This window comes from Eutrigla gurnardus (genome assembly GCF_963514095.1).
Source record: "Eutrigla gurnardus genome assembly, chromosome: 14".
Classification (NCBI taxonomy): Eukaryota; Metazoa; Chordata; class Actinopteri; order Perciformes; family Triglidae; genus Eutrigla; species Eutrigla gurnardus.
The window spans coordinates 25,097,956-25,115,044 of NC_139937.1; the positions used below are offsets into that span (position 1 = coordinate 25,097,956).

Sequence of the window (17,089 nt, forward strand, 5' to 3'; positions counted from 1 at the left end):
CCGTCTTCACCATCCGCGCTCCACAGCTATACCGGATTCCCGTCCAACACCAGAACGGCGGGACACCGGGGCCCTCGCGCGCCGCTCAGACCAGCAGCAGCCCAAACTCCGGCTTCAGCTCGCGGCAAGTTTGCACGTTTCTCCACGGACAACAGGCTGCCGAGACCAGGCACGACCTGAAGACGTAATCTTACTATACATCAGCCAATAATTGCTGAGAGGTTATCTCATCCTCCCTTCTCTCATGACAACACGCGCACGAGTCCTATCATGAAGTTAAAAAAAAGTTAATTGTGCGACTTGAGTAACGTGCAGTAACGGGGTGTCGGCAATGATAACGGCGTTATAGTGACAGTCAAAGTAATTAGTTAGATTACTCGTTACTGAAAAAAGTAACGGCGTTAGTAACGCCGTTTATTTCAACGCCGTTATTCCCATCACTGCTCATGAACTTGTATCCATGAAGCATCCCGTGTTGGTTCAACTGCTCCTGCAGAAAGAGAGCGACATCCAGCACGTCAGACTGGACTTTTCCCCCGGACAATCCCAACGTCTTGAGAGGCATGCGCAGTGTTGACATACTAATATTTATATCATCCTCATTTTCAAGAAACCCCAGAATTTCCCAGTGTCTCAAGCGGAGAAGGTGGTAATAGCAGATTAACTGCGATAGCGCCATCATTGCCACTGAGAGAGGATTTCTCTGACAGACGTTTCCTTTTTCGTTTATCTTTTCTCGTTATTATGAGATCCTGATCTCGTCAATAAAGTTTAAAATATATATATAATAACATATATATTTTTTTAATCGCATACCGGTAAACGTTTATTTGTCGTTTGTTTGGTTTTGATTTGTTTTTTTAAGGCCTATATGGAAAACCAAATTTGTTTGTTTATTTGGTTTTCCATATAGGCCTTTTTTTTTTTATTATTTATTTATGTTTATTTTTTATTTGAATCATTCTTCTTTGGAAAGTACCCATCGAATTGCACCTCAGTCCAGTAGATGGCGGTAATACACCTTGCTTGTAAACTGACATGAAGAAGAAGAAGAAGAAGAAGAAGAAGTAGTTTATTCGTCCCATCGATGTGTTCTGGGATCGTTAGCTCATCCTAGATGAACCATTACGTCATCGTCACTCGGCTGGTTTGGTCTAGTCAACATGGCGGTCCTCATCTAGGGGTCGAGTGTGATTTACATGTCACTTCTCCGTCTTTTCGGGCCGTTTTATCGACTTTGTGAACTTCCCCGGCCACCATGTTCGCCAGCGTTGCTCTGCGGGGTCTCCTGAAGTCCTCGGCGGGGGTTTTGCGGGAAGGCGGCGCCCTGTGCTCCTCCCTGACGGTGAACGCCCGGACATGCTGCTCCGCCGTCCTGTCGGGACCGAGAGGCCGCTTCGGTGAGTGGACGCTTCCGGTCCATTAAAACACATGCATGCGTTTGTTTTCATGTGGAGGTCACTCTGGATGTTTTAGGGTAGACACACGTCTATCACATGAAGTGCAAATGAACAAAATACATATTTACAAACGTGTACAATGATTTGGGAATTAAAAAGTGCTGGTTCCAGTCATTCTCACAGCCCAACAGCTTCACCAGAACCTGAATACATCTTATTTTACTTCAACTTTACATAAATTGTCATTTTCACTTTCGAAAAGCTTCCTCTGCATATAAATGTACAAATAATATATATTTGGGACATTCTTTTTGTATTTATTTTCACATTAGGTGTATAATATGCAGCAATTTCCTGAAAAAATACAAAAATAATCCCTCTCAGTCATCACTTATGACCTTCTAGAATATATTTAAAAAAAATAACATTATGATGTTGCGTCCCATCTTACAAGACTCCATCATCACCTCTACAACTTTGTTGTTGATGGGTAGTGTTTATTGGTGGTGGGTGTTTTTTCTACCATCTATCTTCTTCTTCTTCTTATGTGAAGTTTTATGGCAGTTTACAAGCAAGGTGTATTACCGCCATCTACTGGACTGAGGTGCTATTCGATGGGTATTTTTTCAAAGAATGAATCAAATCAAATAAAAAATATATATATATATTTAAAAAATAAAAATAAAACAAATCAAAACAAAGCAAAGAATACTAAGTCCTGTTTGCTAACTGAGAGTTTTTGATAAAGTTTGATAAAGTTGTTACAGAACTAGTGATATTTCCTCATCGATCCCAATAATGCTTCCAGGGAACAAACTATCTTCACTGCCCGTTTCAGTTTTTCTCTTTGTCTAGAGAATCTTTCACAATTCAACAAAACATGCTCCACATCCTCTCTCACTCCACAAAACTCACCTGTTCCAGATGGATGTTTGTTTATGATTACTAGACTTACCACATCTAAGGGCATCAAAACAGGAAGGAATCTGTAAGGCCCGCCTCTGGACTCAATTTTATTTATTTATTTATTTATTATTTATTGATCAGCGGTGCAACTCTATGCCCAACATTGGAAAGTTTAGAGAAACGCATGAATGTCACAGAAACAAGACTCTTTAATCCGGTGCATATTTTCAAATTAAAACCGATATTCTCTCTATTTAAGGACTCAGTTTTCAGTAGATTCACGGATATCTACCATCTCTGCTTGCAGATTTATTATTAGAAACTTCACTAAACGCTCACGTGTTTGTCATTTTTCTGCCTCATCAGATGCACCATCTCGCTTCGTCGTGATCACATCGAGAACATCTCGAGCTGCTGCTCTTTCGTTTCCCCTCTCGTCTCCTAGAATCTGATAACTGGGTTTTCACACTGTTGCATCCTTATTTCAGCTCGCTGACACTGACGCACCAAAAGAAAGCAGCATCTTCTTAACTGCGTCAACATAGTAGATCACTGGGATGACAAACTCGGGGAAAGCCTGAAGTGCACGTCAATCAATAAACAATGAATTGGTTGGGTGTACGGTTGCTAATCCGAGGAAAATGAAATGCATTGACGGTAGTGACAGAAATGAGAAAGTGAAAAGCTTTCCTCACAAATGCTTTCTTGCAACTTCACGTGGCGTTTCTGTTAACTGTTCTGAGACCAGCTGCAAGAGCACAGTCACGCTAGTCGTACGTCTTTGAGTGTTATAATGAAAACCGCGTTCCTCTCACCATCTGATATGCGTGTAGTTGTTGTATCTGCGGTATCCGACAGCAGTGTTGTGCAGATGATATCAGCTGTGCTCTTTAAATCATCTTAAACTTCCTCTCGCATCCGAACAGATTAGGAAACGTTCACATGGGGCATCCTGCCAACAAACAATGTGGTATTTAGTCACCATCGGAATGTAACAAAGTAGTTTACTTGCAATGGTATTGAATTCAGCACCGACTCATATTCTTTGAGGATGCAGTAAACCAGTAACGACCTATTTATCTATTTAGCAACAGAAAACACTCATAGGAAAGAAGAGCAACATGTAAAATGATTTTGAAACGATTTTTGGTTGAAAGCGGTATTTAAAAAAAAAATATTTTAAGGCCTGTCATCAGACCACATTACCCTATTTTACATTTAGGGCATTTTAATTGATCACATTCAAGATTCCAGGTTTCATTTATTGTCAGTATTGAAGTCAGATTATTTGACTACACTAAGAAAAGAACGCACACACAAAAAAGCACAACTGTGTTACACGGTGACGGGTGGAGGATGAGTTTACGAGTGTTTTGCTTGCAGCAGGGTGACCATGCTGTGGTGGGGTCGGGTATTTTAATATCCTATTGAGAGCCAGTGATATTGGTGATAAGAGGTGCCTGCAAAGAGCTCAATATCCCATTGAGCTCTTTGCAGGCACCTCTTGTCACCAATATCTATCACCGTGAGCTCTTCACAGGCACCCCTTGTCATCAATATAACTGGCGCTCCGTAGATGGGTACCAATGATGTTGTGGGCGTGTTTAATCACCCTCCAGTCCTGGTCCTGGTCCTGGTCCTGGCCCGTGACACATCCCATGCCAGCTTCTGTGCTCCTCATTATTTAGATGTTCTCGTAGAAGTCTTGACATATAAAACCAGCTTTCTAAACGCCACAAGATTCGTTTTATGTTGAAACGGTGTCAAAATGTTTTGATTTATTTCTGTAGTAACTTTATGCAAAGTTTCCGTGTAGTTTTGTCGGCTCTGGACTGGCGGCCATTGATCCTTTCTTGTGTGTCACGTCTTCCTTTCGTCCTGCAACATTAGATCACATCACAGTGTTTTTTAGTTTTGCATGTTTTTCCGGCAACAACCGTTGAGCCTCTCCGGAGGTCAAATCACGATGTCTTTGTCCCAGATGTTTCACTGTCCCTCTCCTCAGTTGCAGGTAGCTTTGCTGCTCCACCACCAGTGCGACATTATGCCCGGGCTGCGAAGAAAAAGAAGCCAGGTACGAGGCTTCGTTGTTACCACACCGCCTTTCCACTTTTTTTCCTTTTTTTTAAATGTCCCCTTTTCATCCAAACATCTCGTTTTTTTTTCTTCCAGGTCCCGAGAGCCAGCTCAGCGATCTTCCTCCAGCGATGCTGAAGATGGATTATACGGCTGTGCCCATTGCCCAAACGTAAACATACATTCATACCATATACAATTCATTAGAAATCTGCATTCATGCATTTATCATTATTATATTTAGTGTATTTTCTGTTATAGGACCGATGACATCGTTAAAAGACTTCTGTCTTTGGAGTTGGCGAGTCAGGTGAGTTCTCATGCCCTCACAGATTCCTGTTTTCCTGTTTCCTCCACTAATATTTGATGATCAGGACCTAAACATGAACATGTGCAACCCTGTGTTCACGTCTCCAGAGTGAAAAGCTTCAGGTGAAAAAGGAACAGATGATTGCTGAAGTCCAGAGGGACAACAACGACCGCAACTCAGTGGAAGTCCAGGGTGAGTTACGCTTCTGCAGAGTCACTGAAATACAGCTTTTAACCGCACATTCATTCAGTTCCCCGTTTCCATTTCTTTTCCCTCAGTGGCCGTTTTGACGGCACGGATCCGAAACTTCCAGGAGCACTTGCTAAAACACCACAAGGTGAGTGGAGACGTAGAATCGGTGTCGTTTGAGCTCAACAGGAAGGCCAGGTCATCCTAGATGACGTCTCTCACCGCGTAGCTTACTTGAGCTTTCATGTATAAATACATCTCCTCGCATTTCCTCTGCAACCTTCCTGTGAAGACTGCGTGTGCAACAGGATATCCTGTCTACTTGCACACATACGAACATGCCTAGCAGGTCATGGTTGGAAATTTCCATGTTACATCACACATACGATGTTGAAATGGACACAGATGTGGAGTAGAGGTTGTAACTGCTTTATTTATACAGGTAATCTCATTCAAAAGAGAGCCCTGTTCTGTCATATAACAACATATAACATCAACACATTTACATACATATATACAGTGCTATGCATAAGTTTAGGCACCCCATGCTAAAGTTGACTAAAAAGAGGAATAAAAAATCATCTTTTGTGAATTGATCTTAATGCCTTAATTAAATAAATGAGTAAAAATCCTACCTTTTAGGACACCAATTTTCTTTGTGAATGAATAATGTATGGTAAAGAAATAAATGTTCTTCATATTTTTAAAGGCTAGTTATTACATGGATCCAGGATACTATGCATTCTGAGAGTCACCTGAGTTTCTGGAGTTAAAATAAAATCCAAATCCTCACATACCTAGAGACTGGCATGGTGCTTTTCAATTAGCCTATTAGCTGGTTTGATTTGCATTGAGAAATCATTAGGCTAACTAGCATGCAAAAAACCCCTGTTTCCTCTCATCTGAGCCCGTTTGAATCACATTTGTAGTCTTTTTATGAATGTTATTTAATTCCAGGACAAAGCTAACAAGAGGCGGATGCTCATGGCCATCGACCGAAGGAAAAAGCTTCTGAAGAACCTCCGGCTGGTGAACTATGACGCCTTTGAGAAAGTGTGTGAGAAGCTGGGCATCACCTACTCTTTCCCTCCAGAGTACTACAGACGGGCCACTCGCCGCTGGCTGGCTAAGAAGGCCTTCTGCATTAAGGTAGTGAGCAAAGGACCTTTATTCTATAGTTTCTATGTAGTTTATATCTATGATATTCTGGGTTTTTTATTTTCATTGATAATAATAGAATTAATTGGATATTAACCCTCCTATTTACATAATATCTCTTATCCTTGAGGTCAATTTGACCGCAACAAATGATTTTAATCAAAATTGTTACCCAGGTTTATGCTTCAGGTACTTCAAGTTGCTTTGTTGACAACCTAAATAACCCAATAAATAAAACATACCCCCCACTCCACCCCCTTTATACATCCAGAATGCATATTATGTATCAAAAATATCCTATTGAGCCTAAATCCGTTAACGATCTCTACCATTAGTCCACCTGGTTCAAATGGGGAACTCTCCATATTTGGAAGTTAACTCATTTTCTTGTAAATTTATCCAAAGTGGGTACAGGACATTGACATTTGTTTTGCCTATTTGCCCTCATTTCATTAGGAAAAGTCACTGAATATCAAGCAAAAAAGCTCTTTTTAGAAGTTAAACAGTGAATGTGTCAAATTGACCCCGAGGACAACCAGAGGGTTAAACTCTAAAAAGCTCAAACCCTTAACAGGACTTTGATTCCAGTGCACTTTGTGGTCGGAGAACGTTACTCAAGTTTCCGTTGAGCGTGGTGTCATTTAACATGTCGAAGGTGTTGTTTAGTTTCCTCCACTCACACTCGGTCACTCATGTGTCTTCACAGGTCTTTAAAGAAGTGCAGAAGCAGAAAGCAGAGCAGCGACTGAAGATGAAGCAGAGTTTAACCTCCGCAGACACCGAGGCAGCCATAAAGACCATATAATGTAAAATACAACTGATTCAAAATGCTCTCACACCTTCCCATATGTGACATGTGGATAAATAGCCAGTTTTCTCCATGTGTAATGTCTTCAGTAAAGTTTTTGTACGTTTTTTTGTTTTCTTTTGCTGTCGAGTTGGAAATAAAGTTGTATTCAATGTACTTTGGAAACAAATATATATTTTATTTGTATTTATTTAACCTTTATTTAACCAGGAAAAATGTCTCATTGAGATTAAGAATCTCTTTTAAAGAGGTATGACTATCAATTAGATGTGTTTTAGATTAGATTTATCTGCACAAAACACGATATTAGATATGAACCACATCATTCTGATTAGAACCTATCCGGCTCTTTTTTCTCATATGGGCTGCACATCAACACAGAATCAGAGATTGCTCTTCACGGGTTGACCACCTCCTCCATGCTGCACGTCTGACCATGAGAACTTCCTGTTTCAGTATTCAAACTCATAATGCAAAGACTGCAAAACGTTTAATAATCTGCAATCCTGTTGCTTCACACACAAGTTTCAATACTTTTCTGGAAGTTCACATGCCGGTAATATTCAGCACAACTCCCCCCTTTTTTTAAAACACTGATCAGCTTGAGGTCAAGTGTTTGCTGAGTAATGACCTTTCAGTGGCCGTATAATCACAGGAGTTAGTCTATATGTTAATGAAACAGGTTATTTTTCATATATTCTATCAAATATCAAAAGGATATTTAAGGATCAAGTAGAGCAGAGATTTTCAAGGGTTTTATTTCTTCCAAAAATGTAAATTTGTCCAAAAATACACCTTAATATGAATAGCCTTTAATAAGCAAATACAAATCCTCCTGTTTGTTTAATATTATGTTGAGAAATTTTGATGAAGAAATTCAAAAATTGAATTAAAATATGAATCTGTCAACAATTACTACTTTAATGGCTTAGCATTGTAAACATACATCATTACAAAGTACTAATACACGGTACTATATATACTGGTTCACCTCTGAGTCAAACCATCCCTTGTTTCTGCAAACTGCAGTTATCACACATCGCATGTTGGTCGATCATGACCTCGAGCTGCAGAATAACAGGGACACGATGTGTGATTTGTGGCTGTTCTATGAAAGCGAGGTCTCAAAGAACTGTGTGAATTCTCCGAAACATGCTGATCTTAATGTGCGATTAAACCCGTTTAATTCAAAGCCTCCTCCTCACTGATGCATCGTGTGATTATGACCCACCATCAGCCTCAAAGCAAAGCAAGCAGTTCCCGTTAATCGTCTGCTTGTTGGAGAACGACCCTCGATCTTTGTCATCCTCAGAAAACAGCAGTTCATTGGTGAACCACGATTTCGCAGTTCGTCACAGCTTCCTGTGTGGTGTTTGAGCTCGTCGGTTTGAGCAGGAGGTGTGCACACTCACAGGCTTCTTCTGGTAAGCAACACCTTTTTCCCCTCTCTCTCGCAATATATTAATATCTTTATATAAAATTGCTAGTAATTTCGTAAAAGCTGCTTCTGATTATAAACCATATGTTTGCACTGATAACTTTGGGTCAAATTCTGTTTTAAACACAAAATATTTTTTCCGAAGCAACAATAGTGGCTGAGTTGTTACACACAGATTCTCTAAAAATACAAGTATATTTCTGATAAAGAACTACGCCAAGCAATTACCAATTAATCAGCGTGAAAATGATGAGAGCAAACTGGAATCCTTCTGTGTTGGGAAGAAGTTTGTGAAGTGTTTCGTGCTTTGAAGGGAGATTCATGAATGCAGATTGATGTGGAAAAAGTAGAATTTCATCTTATCTTATCCAATGAACAGCACTTATACCTATACTACAAATATTCCCTTAAACCCAGAATAATTCTATGAAACAACAAACTATGACGTGTCCTCTGGAAAATGAATACTGCATGTGAGAAACGTGTAAAAAAAAAACAAACGGAAAGAATGAATCGGGTCACTTCTGCAGTTTTTTCCATCTGCAACAAAACCGCTAACAGCGGAATGTTTTCTTATAGGCAACCACATCACGATCGAGGGTGCAGGTCCTGTAAAAACCAGTCAAATAAAATGTCGAACCCAGTGGTCACCCATCAACCAGGTGCAGGCAGCTATGGGACGAATGTCCAGACGGGGGAGTGGAGTACGGGCCTGTGCTCCTGCTTCAGCGACCTGTTTGTCTGTGAGTATTCAACATGCTTCACGTTTCCCTTTCATGCTTTTTCCTCTTTCAAAACCTCACAATCAAACACTTGTGTCGTGCAGGTGCTGTTGGTTGCTGTTGTCCAATTGCGTTGAGCTGCTACACGGCCAACAAGTATGGAGAAAACTGCTGCTTGGGTTGCATACCAGGAGGCACAGCGGCCATCCGGACTCACATGAGACTGACGTATGGTATTCAGGTAAGAGAGGACCTTTTCTTGTGTTTTGGGTGGTGCTGTAAGCCTCTATGCTCTTGTGAAAGACAGAGATTTCATAAAAAAGCTTGGGTGTACCCTACAGTTGAGAAACTACATTTCCTCATAGAGGGTTTTTGTTCCCTGTTGTGATTTTGTTGCAATCCTCTTTTAACTACAGGGGACGATAACCAATGACGCCTTGATGACCTTTTGCTGCGGAATCTTTGAGGTGTGCAGGATGGCTCGAGAAATCCGCATCAGGAACGGAGAGACGTCTTAAGAAGAAGGATTTTCTGCTTGTTGACGACGTCCAGTTATTGTGGACATCATTTGTTTATTCCTGTTGCTAGCCAGGCTTTCATGCAGACAACAAAGAAGAAGGGGTGATGATCAATTATACATGATAATAATGATTTATTAACTGTAATATTTTACCTGCAGCCTTATGTGTATGTGTCTAACTGCTTGTTCTAATCTGCATTATTGTAAATAAACTGCATTGTTCAATCACTCACAACATGATTAATAACATTTAAGCATGAACCATGTACAACATTAATAAACATATTTATGATGAAGTATTCCGTTTTTCACAAGAGCAAAATAAATATGTGAAAACGATCCATTATTATTGTGTAGCAGTGTCTCTGTAACCAGCGGGGGGATGTAACAAAGTACAATTATCAGTATTTTCAGGTATCTGGACTTTACCTGAGTATTTCTATTTTCTGACAACTTTTTAACGTTTACTACATTTTAAAACAAATATCTATACTCTGCTCAAAACACTTATCAGCCAATAGGAATATCCTTTACTTACTTTTTCCACTTGATTAAAGAAGTTGAATCAGTACTTCTACTTTTTGAACACAAGAATGTGTATTTCTACTTCTACTTGAGTATAATATGTAACAGGGTTGATGAAAACACGATACATAAATACATTGAGTTGGTTCCATCATTGTTAATATCTAATTTGGAACGATGGGATTCATTGAGCGCATGCGCACAGCTGACGTACAGCTGGTCACGTACAGCGCGCTGATTGGCTGCTCGCTTCGTGGCCTGGCAACCAGAAGAGGCTTCGCCAAACAGCCCGACCCCCGCCCCCCGCTACTCCAGCTAGCTCCAGCCGCTAGCTGCCTCCGTTTTACTGGATAAAAACCTCCGAACCACCACCATGTCGTCCAGAACTCTGCCGCTGCTGTTCATCAACCTCGGCGGGGAAATGCTGTACATCCTGGACCAGCGGCTCCGCGCTCAGAACATCCCCGCCGACAAGGCTAAGAAAGGTAGCTAGCCTAGCCTAGCCTAGCAGCTAACAACACAAACCCTGCTTTCTGCGACAACAACACGCTCATTTCACTCGGTTTGTCCGTTTACTGGTCCGTGGATTAAGTGTTTATAATGGTATAATATGTTATAATAAGCCATAACTCTAGTATGAAGCCACATATTGTTCTTGGACCATCAAAGCCATGAAGGTTGAGTTTTCTCTCATTTCTATACATTACAAATAAAGTTTGGGAGTCATGTGCAGTGTGACATGCATAATGAGACAACTGATCTCTTTGACAGTCCTGTGTTTTTGTTGGGAACGCGGTAGAAAATGATCGTAGTCCAGATAAACCGCTTAATATAGGTTTTTATGGCACTCCTGTACACTCACAATATGTCTGATGCAGGAAGATAGCATTCATATAGAAAGTCAATACCAAGAGATAACGTTCATGAATCAGCTGGTTGTCTTTTGGTATTCACATGTGTTAAAAAACACTCTAAATCGCTCCGTTATTGACATTCATTCATCCAAGTCAGCGTGACCTTTGACCCCCATTTATTGTTAGTGATACAGAGAAGAAGCTTATTCTACTGACGACTTGATTGTTTTCCTACTTGTATTCCTACACTGTAATTAGGAGCCCACAGCAAATTTAAATTAGTCCCCAAATGCTACTAGATGTAGAATAATTGCATGTATTCAACAACATTGAGTCATTTGTCTTTCAACAATCCTGTCGTGTCATTTATGCGTCTCCTTTTACATCACAAAGTTTGTCCAGCGGCTGGCTGGATAGAGGATGACAGGAGGAGAGGTATTGTTAGAGAGCTTCAGCATAAATGTGTGCCATGCATTAGTAGCTCTGCTTTGGCTTAGACTGAAGCAACACGCTGAATAAACAATAAGGATACAGACATGACATCATCATCTCACATGCAAAGGTCAGCTCATAAACAATGCACTGTGGTCGTCTCTGCACTAGGAGTGTAACGATTCATGCGATGCAGCGATGAATCGATCTTGTTTCTTCATATATCAAGAAACACACTGTCTCTGCTCTGAGTTTAATTTTTCACAGATCCTTTATTTTAGTTGAACTTGCTTCCTTATGGGTAAGCAGCGCTACAGATAAATACTGCCTAACCTCACTATGTTAAGCAAGTTTATTTGCCTCACCCGAGCTTTTGAAATATTTTGGGGAAATGTTGGATGACTGTAATCGCAGCATATTAAACATTTCTGAGGGGAGAACTACTTCTTTCCTACCCGGCTACTGCCCTGCTACCAAGTAGGACATGTGCCCTCCATGCTGCTGCTTCATTCCAGCTGTTGAGATAAGATGCTCAAGACGAACCTGTTCTTTGGCCAACGTATCGCATAGCTGCCTGCTTCTGAGCCTCCCGTGTGGAAATATACGTTTGTCTCACCTCAATCACACTGATTCATTCTGGACTTTTCTGTTGTACCGTTTGCCTGACTAGTCATGAATGACATCATCACCACCATGTTCAACAAAAAGTTCCTGGAGGAGCTTTTCAAGCCACAGGAGCTGTACTCCAAAAAGGCCCTGCGGACCGTGTTCGACAGGCTCGCCCACGCCTCCATCATGAGGCTCAACCAGGCCAGCATGGACAAGGTAGGTCATGTACACAAACGTGACCTCGCCTTATCATTTTACTTCTTTTTTTTTTAATTAATTAGAATTTTAGTACACAAGGCTTATCCCATTCTGCTCCACCACATAGTAACGGCAAAGACTGAAGCATGCTTGAGTTCTCCATTAGAAAAATCTACATGTCAATCAATGCTTCATATTCATGTCAAATTAAATCATTTTGTTGCCTTGAAGCAAACGGTATATAATGAAGTAGAGAAAGATTCATGCATTTTGCTGCATGTGGCTCCCTCTGCTGTCTATTTGACAACAATAGCGTTGATTTTCTTTTGACAGGTGAGTCAGTGAAGTAATGCACGTGTCTCCCTCTTCACAGCTCTATGATTTGATGACCATGGCTTTCAAGTACCAGGTGCTTCTCTGTCCCCGACCCAAGGACATCCTCCTCGTCTCCTTCAACCACATGGATGCCATTAAAGACTTTGTGAAAGACACTCCCAGCATCCTCAGCCAGGTGGACGAGACGTACCGGCAGCTCATAGAGGTACGACACGTGACTTTATGGCTTGTTCTTTGATTTGAAAAAAGGGGAATGACTAATTGTATTTGTAGTTTAGTCATACATAGTCAGGTGTGGAGTATAGACCTGACTTTACACTCTCAGGAGGAACAGTATTTAAAAAAACCTGTCATTTAGTGCAAATATGGCCCAAATAAAGAATGCATGCCAATGTTTGAAGTGTCATAGTCTGATGAGAAAAAATATGATGAAAGTCAACATGAGAGCCACCAAAATACACAAGAGAAAACCATCGTAAGCATTTTAATCGACTTTTCTATATTGTCAGGATGTGAACTATGCTGTCATCAACAATTTGGATAATAAACACATACAGTGAGCTAGAATATGACTGCACATGTGATGTCAGCAGCTTGTTATTGTATGATTATGTTAACTGTGATGTATATTTTTTATTTAGATGTATACAACGTTGTCTAGTGGAGAGTTTCAGCTGATCAGACAAACTCTCCTCATCTTCTTCCAAGACATGCATATAAGAGTAAGTCCTTTATGAATCTCGGGGAGAAAATAAACTATATATATATATATTATGTCATCTTCTGTTCTGTTCTCCTCACAAGCCTGTTTCTGTGTTTCCTTCGATGCCAGGTGTCTATTTTCCTCAAGGATAAAGTGCAAAACTCCAACGGCCGTTTCGTGTTACCCACCAGTGGTCCGGTGCCTCATGGAGCACAAGTCCCCGGCCTGATAAGGTACCATTGTATCACTCGGAATCAAACAATCTTCCCCTTTTGGTCTTCAATGTTTCCCTTTTTGTCTTTCATATGCCTGCTGATCTCACCCAGACGCTGTAATCTTAAGTCCAGCAGGCCTTTCTGCAGCTAAGAGCATTACAGAGGTTTTGTTGAACAAGCATTTACATTCTAATTTTAGATGCAGTTTTTTTATGCTCAGCTTAAGCATGGTCTGTACACAGAGAAACATTTAATACATTTAGGAAACGAGCTCACATGTAGAACATCGGAACAGATTCACACCAACAAAGCTCTTAAGGGTTCCTCTTCCATCACAGGAAGCTTGAAAGCATGCTCGTCCATAATATTTAGTGTTTTTGTTTCTCCTAATTCCAGGTTGTTTAACTTCAGTGGTGACGCGGTGACCAGCCAGCAGTTCAATAATGGAGGAAACTATACCTCTGCTCTCCGCGAGGGATCTTTCGAGATATTTGGAGACCGGGTCACCAAACTAGGCACAAACATGTAAGACGCTGCAAAGTACAAAAGATGTACATGACCTGGTGATACTATGCAATGGAAGGGATGCTTTTCTGTCATCCTGGTAATGAGATGTTTAGTATTAAATCAAAGGCAAGTGAACTTTACCAGTGTAGTCCGAGGTACGTCAACGTATGTGGTTCAATGTCTCATAACAACCTAAAGAGGATTACATGACTGGACTTCCCACCAAGCAGTAAACATATCGAGAATACTGGATGTGTTCACTCTCTCTCCTTCATCCTTTCATTCAGGTACAGTGTAAGCCGCCCAGTGGAAACCCACATGTCGGGAACATCTAAAAACTCTGCTCAGCACACTAAGGTGACACGGCTTTCCTGTCAGTACTGTAAACATGAATCATTTTATTAAGGCACACATGACCTGGTTTAAGGCTTTAGGCTTCCACTCTACAACATGAGCGACCCTGATCCAGAACCATACGCTGCTTCCTGGTGCATAACAAACATGTAGCCCATCGTGTATCAACAGGTCAACACGGCTCCCAACCCTCTGGCCAAAGAGGAGCTGAACCTGTTGGCGAAGTTAATGGGAGGGATGGAAGTTCACAAGCCAGGAAACGCAGACAACGGCTTCCGGGTTAACCTCTTCGCCACCGATGAGGAGGAAGAGTGAGTCCACTTGTGTGTGTGTGTGTGTGTGTGTGTGTGTGTGTGTACTGTCAATTTGAATGGCATTTGTAATAATACTAAAATTAATGTTTTAACTTTTTGTTTTTATCACAGAGAGGCATTGATATCAAGACCTCATGACCTTTTATATGGAGTCATAAACATCCAAGCAACGAAGGTAAAGCTTCTGTTATCTGTTTCTTTTAGCGTGAAAGTGTAAACTTTATTGGACATTTGATGATAAAGACCATACTTTAGGGCTACTTTATAACTTTATAACTTTTTTGTCACGGACTGTTATGAAGACAGCTTACGACATGTCCAGGACCCATCACAGAATTTTATTACATCTCAGATTTAATCTAATTTTATAGATTTTGTAGGCTGCCCTGGTCCAACCGGTAGGCTATCTTTTTCCCTTGATAAGCAACCGGCATGATCGGACTCAGGACAAACAGGTTCCTTATCTCAATGATAGGCTTATGTTTATACAGTGATCAGAGATGCTAGGCTTGTCCGCTCTAACAGGATTTACTGTAAGGAGGTATAAGTCCTCGTGATGACCGCTCCGGTACTGTGATTGACGGATATCCACTTGTGATCGGCTCATCCAAAGACGCATGTCCATGCCAGGTCTGAGCAATGCCATTGTCTTTCAGGACCAGCAGGCAAACGCAGAGCTGGCCAAGATCATGGGGCAGTTCACAGAGTCTGAAGATCAATCTGCCAGTGCCAGCAGCAAAGGAGACGACCTTCTGGCCATGATGGATGGGCTGTGACATAGTCACCCTGAAGGAAAAATGCCCAGAGGGGTTGAGGCATCGTCAACAGTATATTCTACTGTCGGCCCGTCTGCTGTCTGGACACCTTTCTTCTATGGGTGCTTTTAAAATGCAGATGTGAGCAGGTGTTTTCATTGATTGTCAAATGACAAACTGCTGATTTGCATAGTGAACATCAAAGAATGGGATGTAGGGGACTGTAGGGACGGGACGATACAGGATTCTATCAAACATCGTGATAAAAAACGATCGATCAAACTGTACAAGTGAATTGAAAAAGCTGTCTAGATTGTTATCATGGTATATAAGTGAGAAAAAAAATACAGGATATACAAATACATTTAAAAATGTATTTATCCTTTATTAATGCAGGGAGATCGTATGATTCATAATCATTTAATTTAAGATTATTTCATTGTTCACTAAAAAAAAGGTGTCTCTGTGACACAATAAAATATATATATATATTTTTTTTACCCAAATTGTATGTGATTCACGTAGTTTTGCTGGCGTTTAAAGCACATTCATGATATCGTGAATTGCAATTATTTTGGCCAGGATAATAGTGATATATGTTCACATCGTTTTAAATACACACAGTCATGATGCGTAACAGTTTCAAACATGTGTATGTGGTAATGGCAAAACATCTGTTTGTATAGTGTCATGATGATGCATTGTTTGGTTTTCTTGGGTCTGCGTTCCTGCACACAAAATACACATTCCTTTAATTTCGCACAATGTCAATTATATTGAATTAATCTCCATTCATTTAATGGCAGGAAACCAAAGTGCTCTTTCTAAAGTGATTCAAATTCCCTCAAATCTTTATTTTGGTGAGAAATGTTTATCTTGCATCACACTTCAAGCCCAGAAATACACTCATTGATGAGTATGTTGTTATGATATAGAGTAACTGTCTAATATGTAAATATCTTTATTGCATATTTCTATTTATTTAAGTGTATAATATTAAGTGTATACATATTGCTACAGTTGTTGAATTTCAGAATGTGTGATGTATGATTTTTTTTAGTAAATGGAAGAAAAATGTATGTTTTTTTTATGAATATTGTATGGACTGTCTCATCTGGCATGAACCTTAACAGCTTGTTGCAGTTTAAATATGCAACAGTAGGGGGAGCTGTATGACTTTTAAAATAATGCACCAAAAGGTAAAAGGCAACTCAGTTTTATTTTCTTCACTTATTAATTTGCCTTAGGAGTGCGAGGGTTTAAATGTAAAACAATAAATGGCTGATTGATCATATTTATACAACAGAGTATTCAAACCAATATGCTTCGTTGTAATCCCTAGATTAGCCCTCCAGCAAAGACCTGCAATGAAGACTGCTATAGCCACAGCTATCTCCACGCTAGATAGTGTGCAGTCTGCCTGCAGATGGGTCAGAGTGAGACTGAGATAGTATGCACTACACACACACACACACACACACACACAGTGCATACCATGCAGGCAAAACATGCTGAGACATTTCTCTGAATTGATCTTGAGAGGAGGATTCTGGTGAGATCTTCTGAATAATCCCGACAAAGGAGAGAGGAGAAACACTACGTGCCCCGAGGATACAACCTACCTGCAAAACAAACAGAAACCACAGTTCACACAGTCATCCTGCAGGACTTCACTGAGTCAACCAGGCTCAGTGGAAAACAACATTTCAGCTTCCATTTGCAAGATAGCTCTGTATATATTCATGCAGGTTGGCCCAGGT

At 40.5% G+C, this 17,089-nt stretch overlaps 3 protein-coding genes across 3 annotated transcripts; all 3 read left to right on the plus strand.

Annotated features, from left to right (window-relative positions):
- Positions 1-1,138: 1,138 nt before the first annotated feature.
- mrps15 (mitochondrial ribosomal protein S15) lies at positions 1,139-7,016 on the plus strand. Its single transcript, XM_084026156.1, has 8 exons — positions 1,139-1,400; positions 4,312-4,380; positions 4,479-4,554; positions 4,644-4,692; positions 4,800-4,884; positions 4,971-5,029; positions 5,839-6,030; positions 6,746-7,016. The coding sequence occupies exons 1-8, from the start codon at positions 1,259-1,261 to the stop codon at positions 6,842-6,844; spliced, it is 771 nt and encodes a 256-aa protein (XP_083882282.1). The 5' UTR covers positions 1,139-1,258; the 3' UTR covers positions 6,845-7,016.
- A 1,144-nt stretch (positions 7,017-8,160) lies between these two features.
- LOC311024272 (cornifelin-like) lies at positions 8,161-9,867 on the plus strand. Its single transcript, XM_084026598.1, has 4 exons — positions 8,161-8,271; positions 8,865-9,028; positions 9,112-9,248; positions 9,424-9,867. The coding sequence occupies exons 2-4, from the start codon at positions 8,917-8,919 to the stop codon at positions 9,523-9,525; spliced, it is 351 nt and encodes a 116-aa protein (XP_083882724.1). The 5' UTR covers positions 8,161-8,271; positions 8,865-8,916; the 3' UTR covers positions 9,526-9,867.
- Positions 9,868-10,328: 461 nt separating this feature from the next.
- oscp1b (organic solute carrier partner 1b) lies at positions 10,329-16,612 on the plus strand. The gene is made up of 10 exons (XM_084026569.1): positions 10,329-10,537; positions 12,009-12,163; positions 12,519-12,686; positions 13,123-13,203; positions 13,314-13,417; positions 13,796-13,924; positions 14,194-14,263; positions 14,432-14,571; positions 14,686-14,749; positions 15,231-16,612. Exons 1-10 carry the CDS (start codon positions 10,426-10,428, stop codon positions 15,348-15,350), a joined length of 1,143 nt encoding a protein of 380 aa, XP_083882695.1. The 5' UTR covers positions 10,329-10,425; the 3' UTR covers positions 15,351-16,612.
- The last annotated feature ends 477 nt before the right edge of the window (positions 16,613-17,089 follow it).

Bases quoted from the DNA above. Each gene is read 5' to 3' on its own strand.
- mrps15 (XM_084026156.1), top strand. From the start codon at position 1,259: ATGTTCGCCAGCGTTGCTCTGCGGGGTCTCCTGAAGTCCTCGGCGGGG. The intron at 1,401-4,311 runs GTGAGTGGACGC...CCCTCTCCTCAG, and splicing joins GGGACCGAGAGGCCGCTTCG to TTGCAGGTAGCTTTGCTGCT. The intron at 6,031-6,745 runs GTAGTGAGCAAA...GTGTCTTCACAG, and splicing joins AGAAGGCCTTCTGCATTAAG to GTCTTTAAAGAAGTGCAGAA.
- LOC311024272 (XM_084026598.1), top strand. From the start codon at position 8,917: ATGTCGAACCCAGTGGTCACCCATCAACCAGGTGCAGGCAGCTATGGG. The intron at 9,029-9,111 runs GTGAGTATTCAA...TGTGTCGTGCAG, and splicing joins CTTCAGCGACCTGTTTGTCT to GTGCTGTTGGTTGCTGTTGT. The intron at 9,249-9,423 runs GTAAGAGAGGAC...TTTTAACTACAG, and splicing joins GACTGACGTATGGTATTCAG to GGGACGATAACCAATGACGC.
- oscp1b (XM_084026569.1), top strand. From the start codon at position 10,426: ATGTCGTCCAGAACTCTGCCGCTGCTGTTCATCAACCTCGGCGGGGAA. The intron at 13,204-13,313 runs GTAAGTCCTTTA...CTTCGATGCCAG, and splicing joins TCCAAGACATGCATATAAGA to GTGTCTATTTTCCTCAAGGA. The intron at 13,418-13,795 runs GTACCATTGTAT...TCCTAATTCCAG, and splicing joins CAAGTCCCCGGCCTGATAAG to GTTGTTTAACTTCAGTGGTG.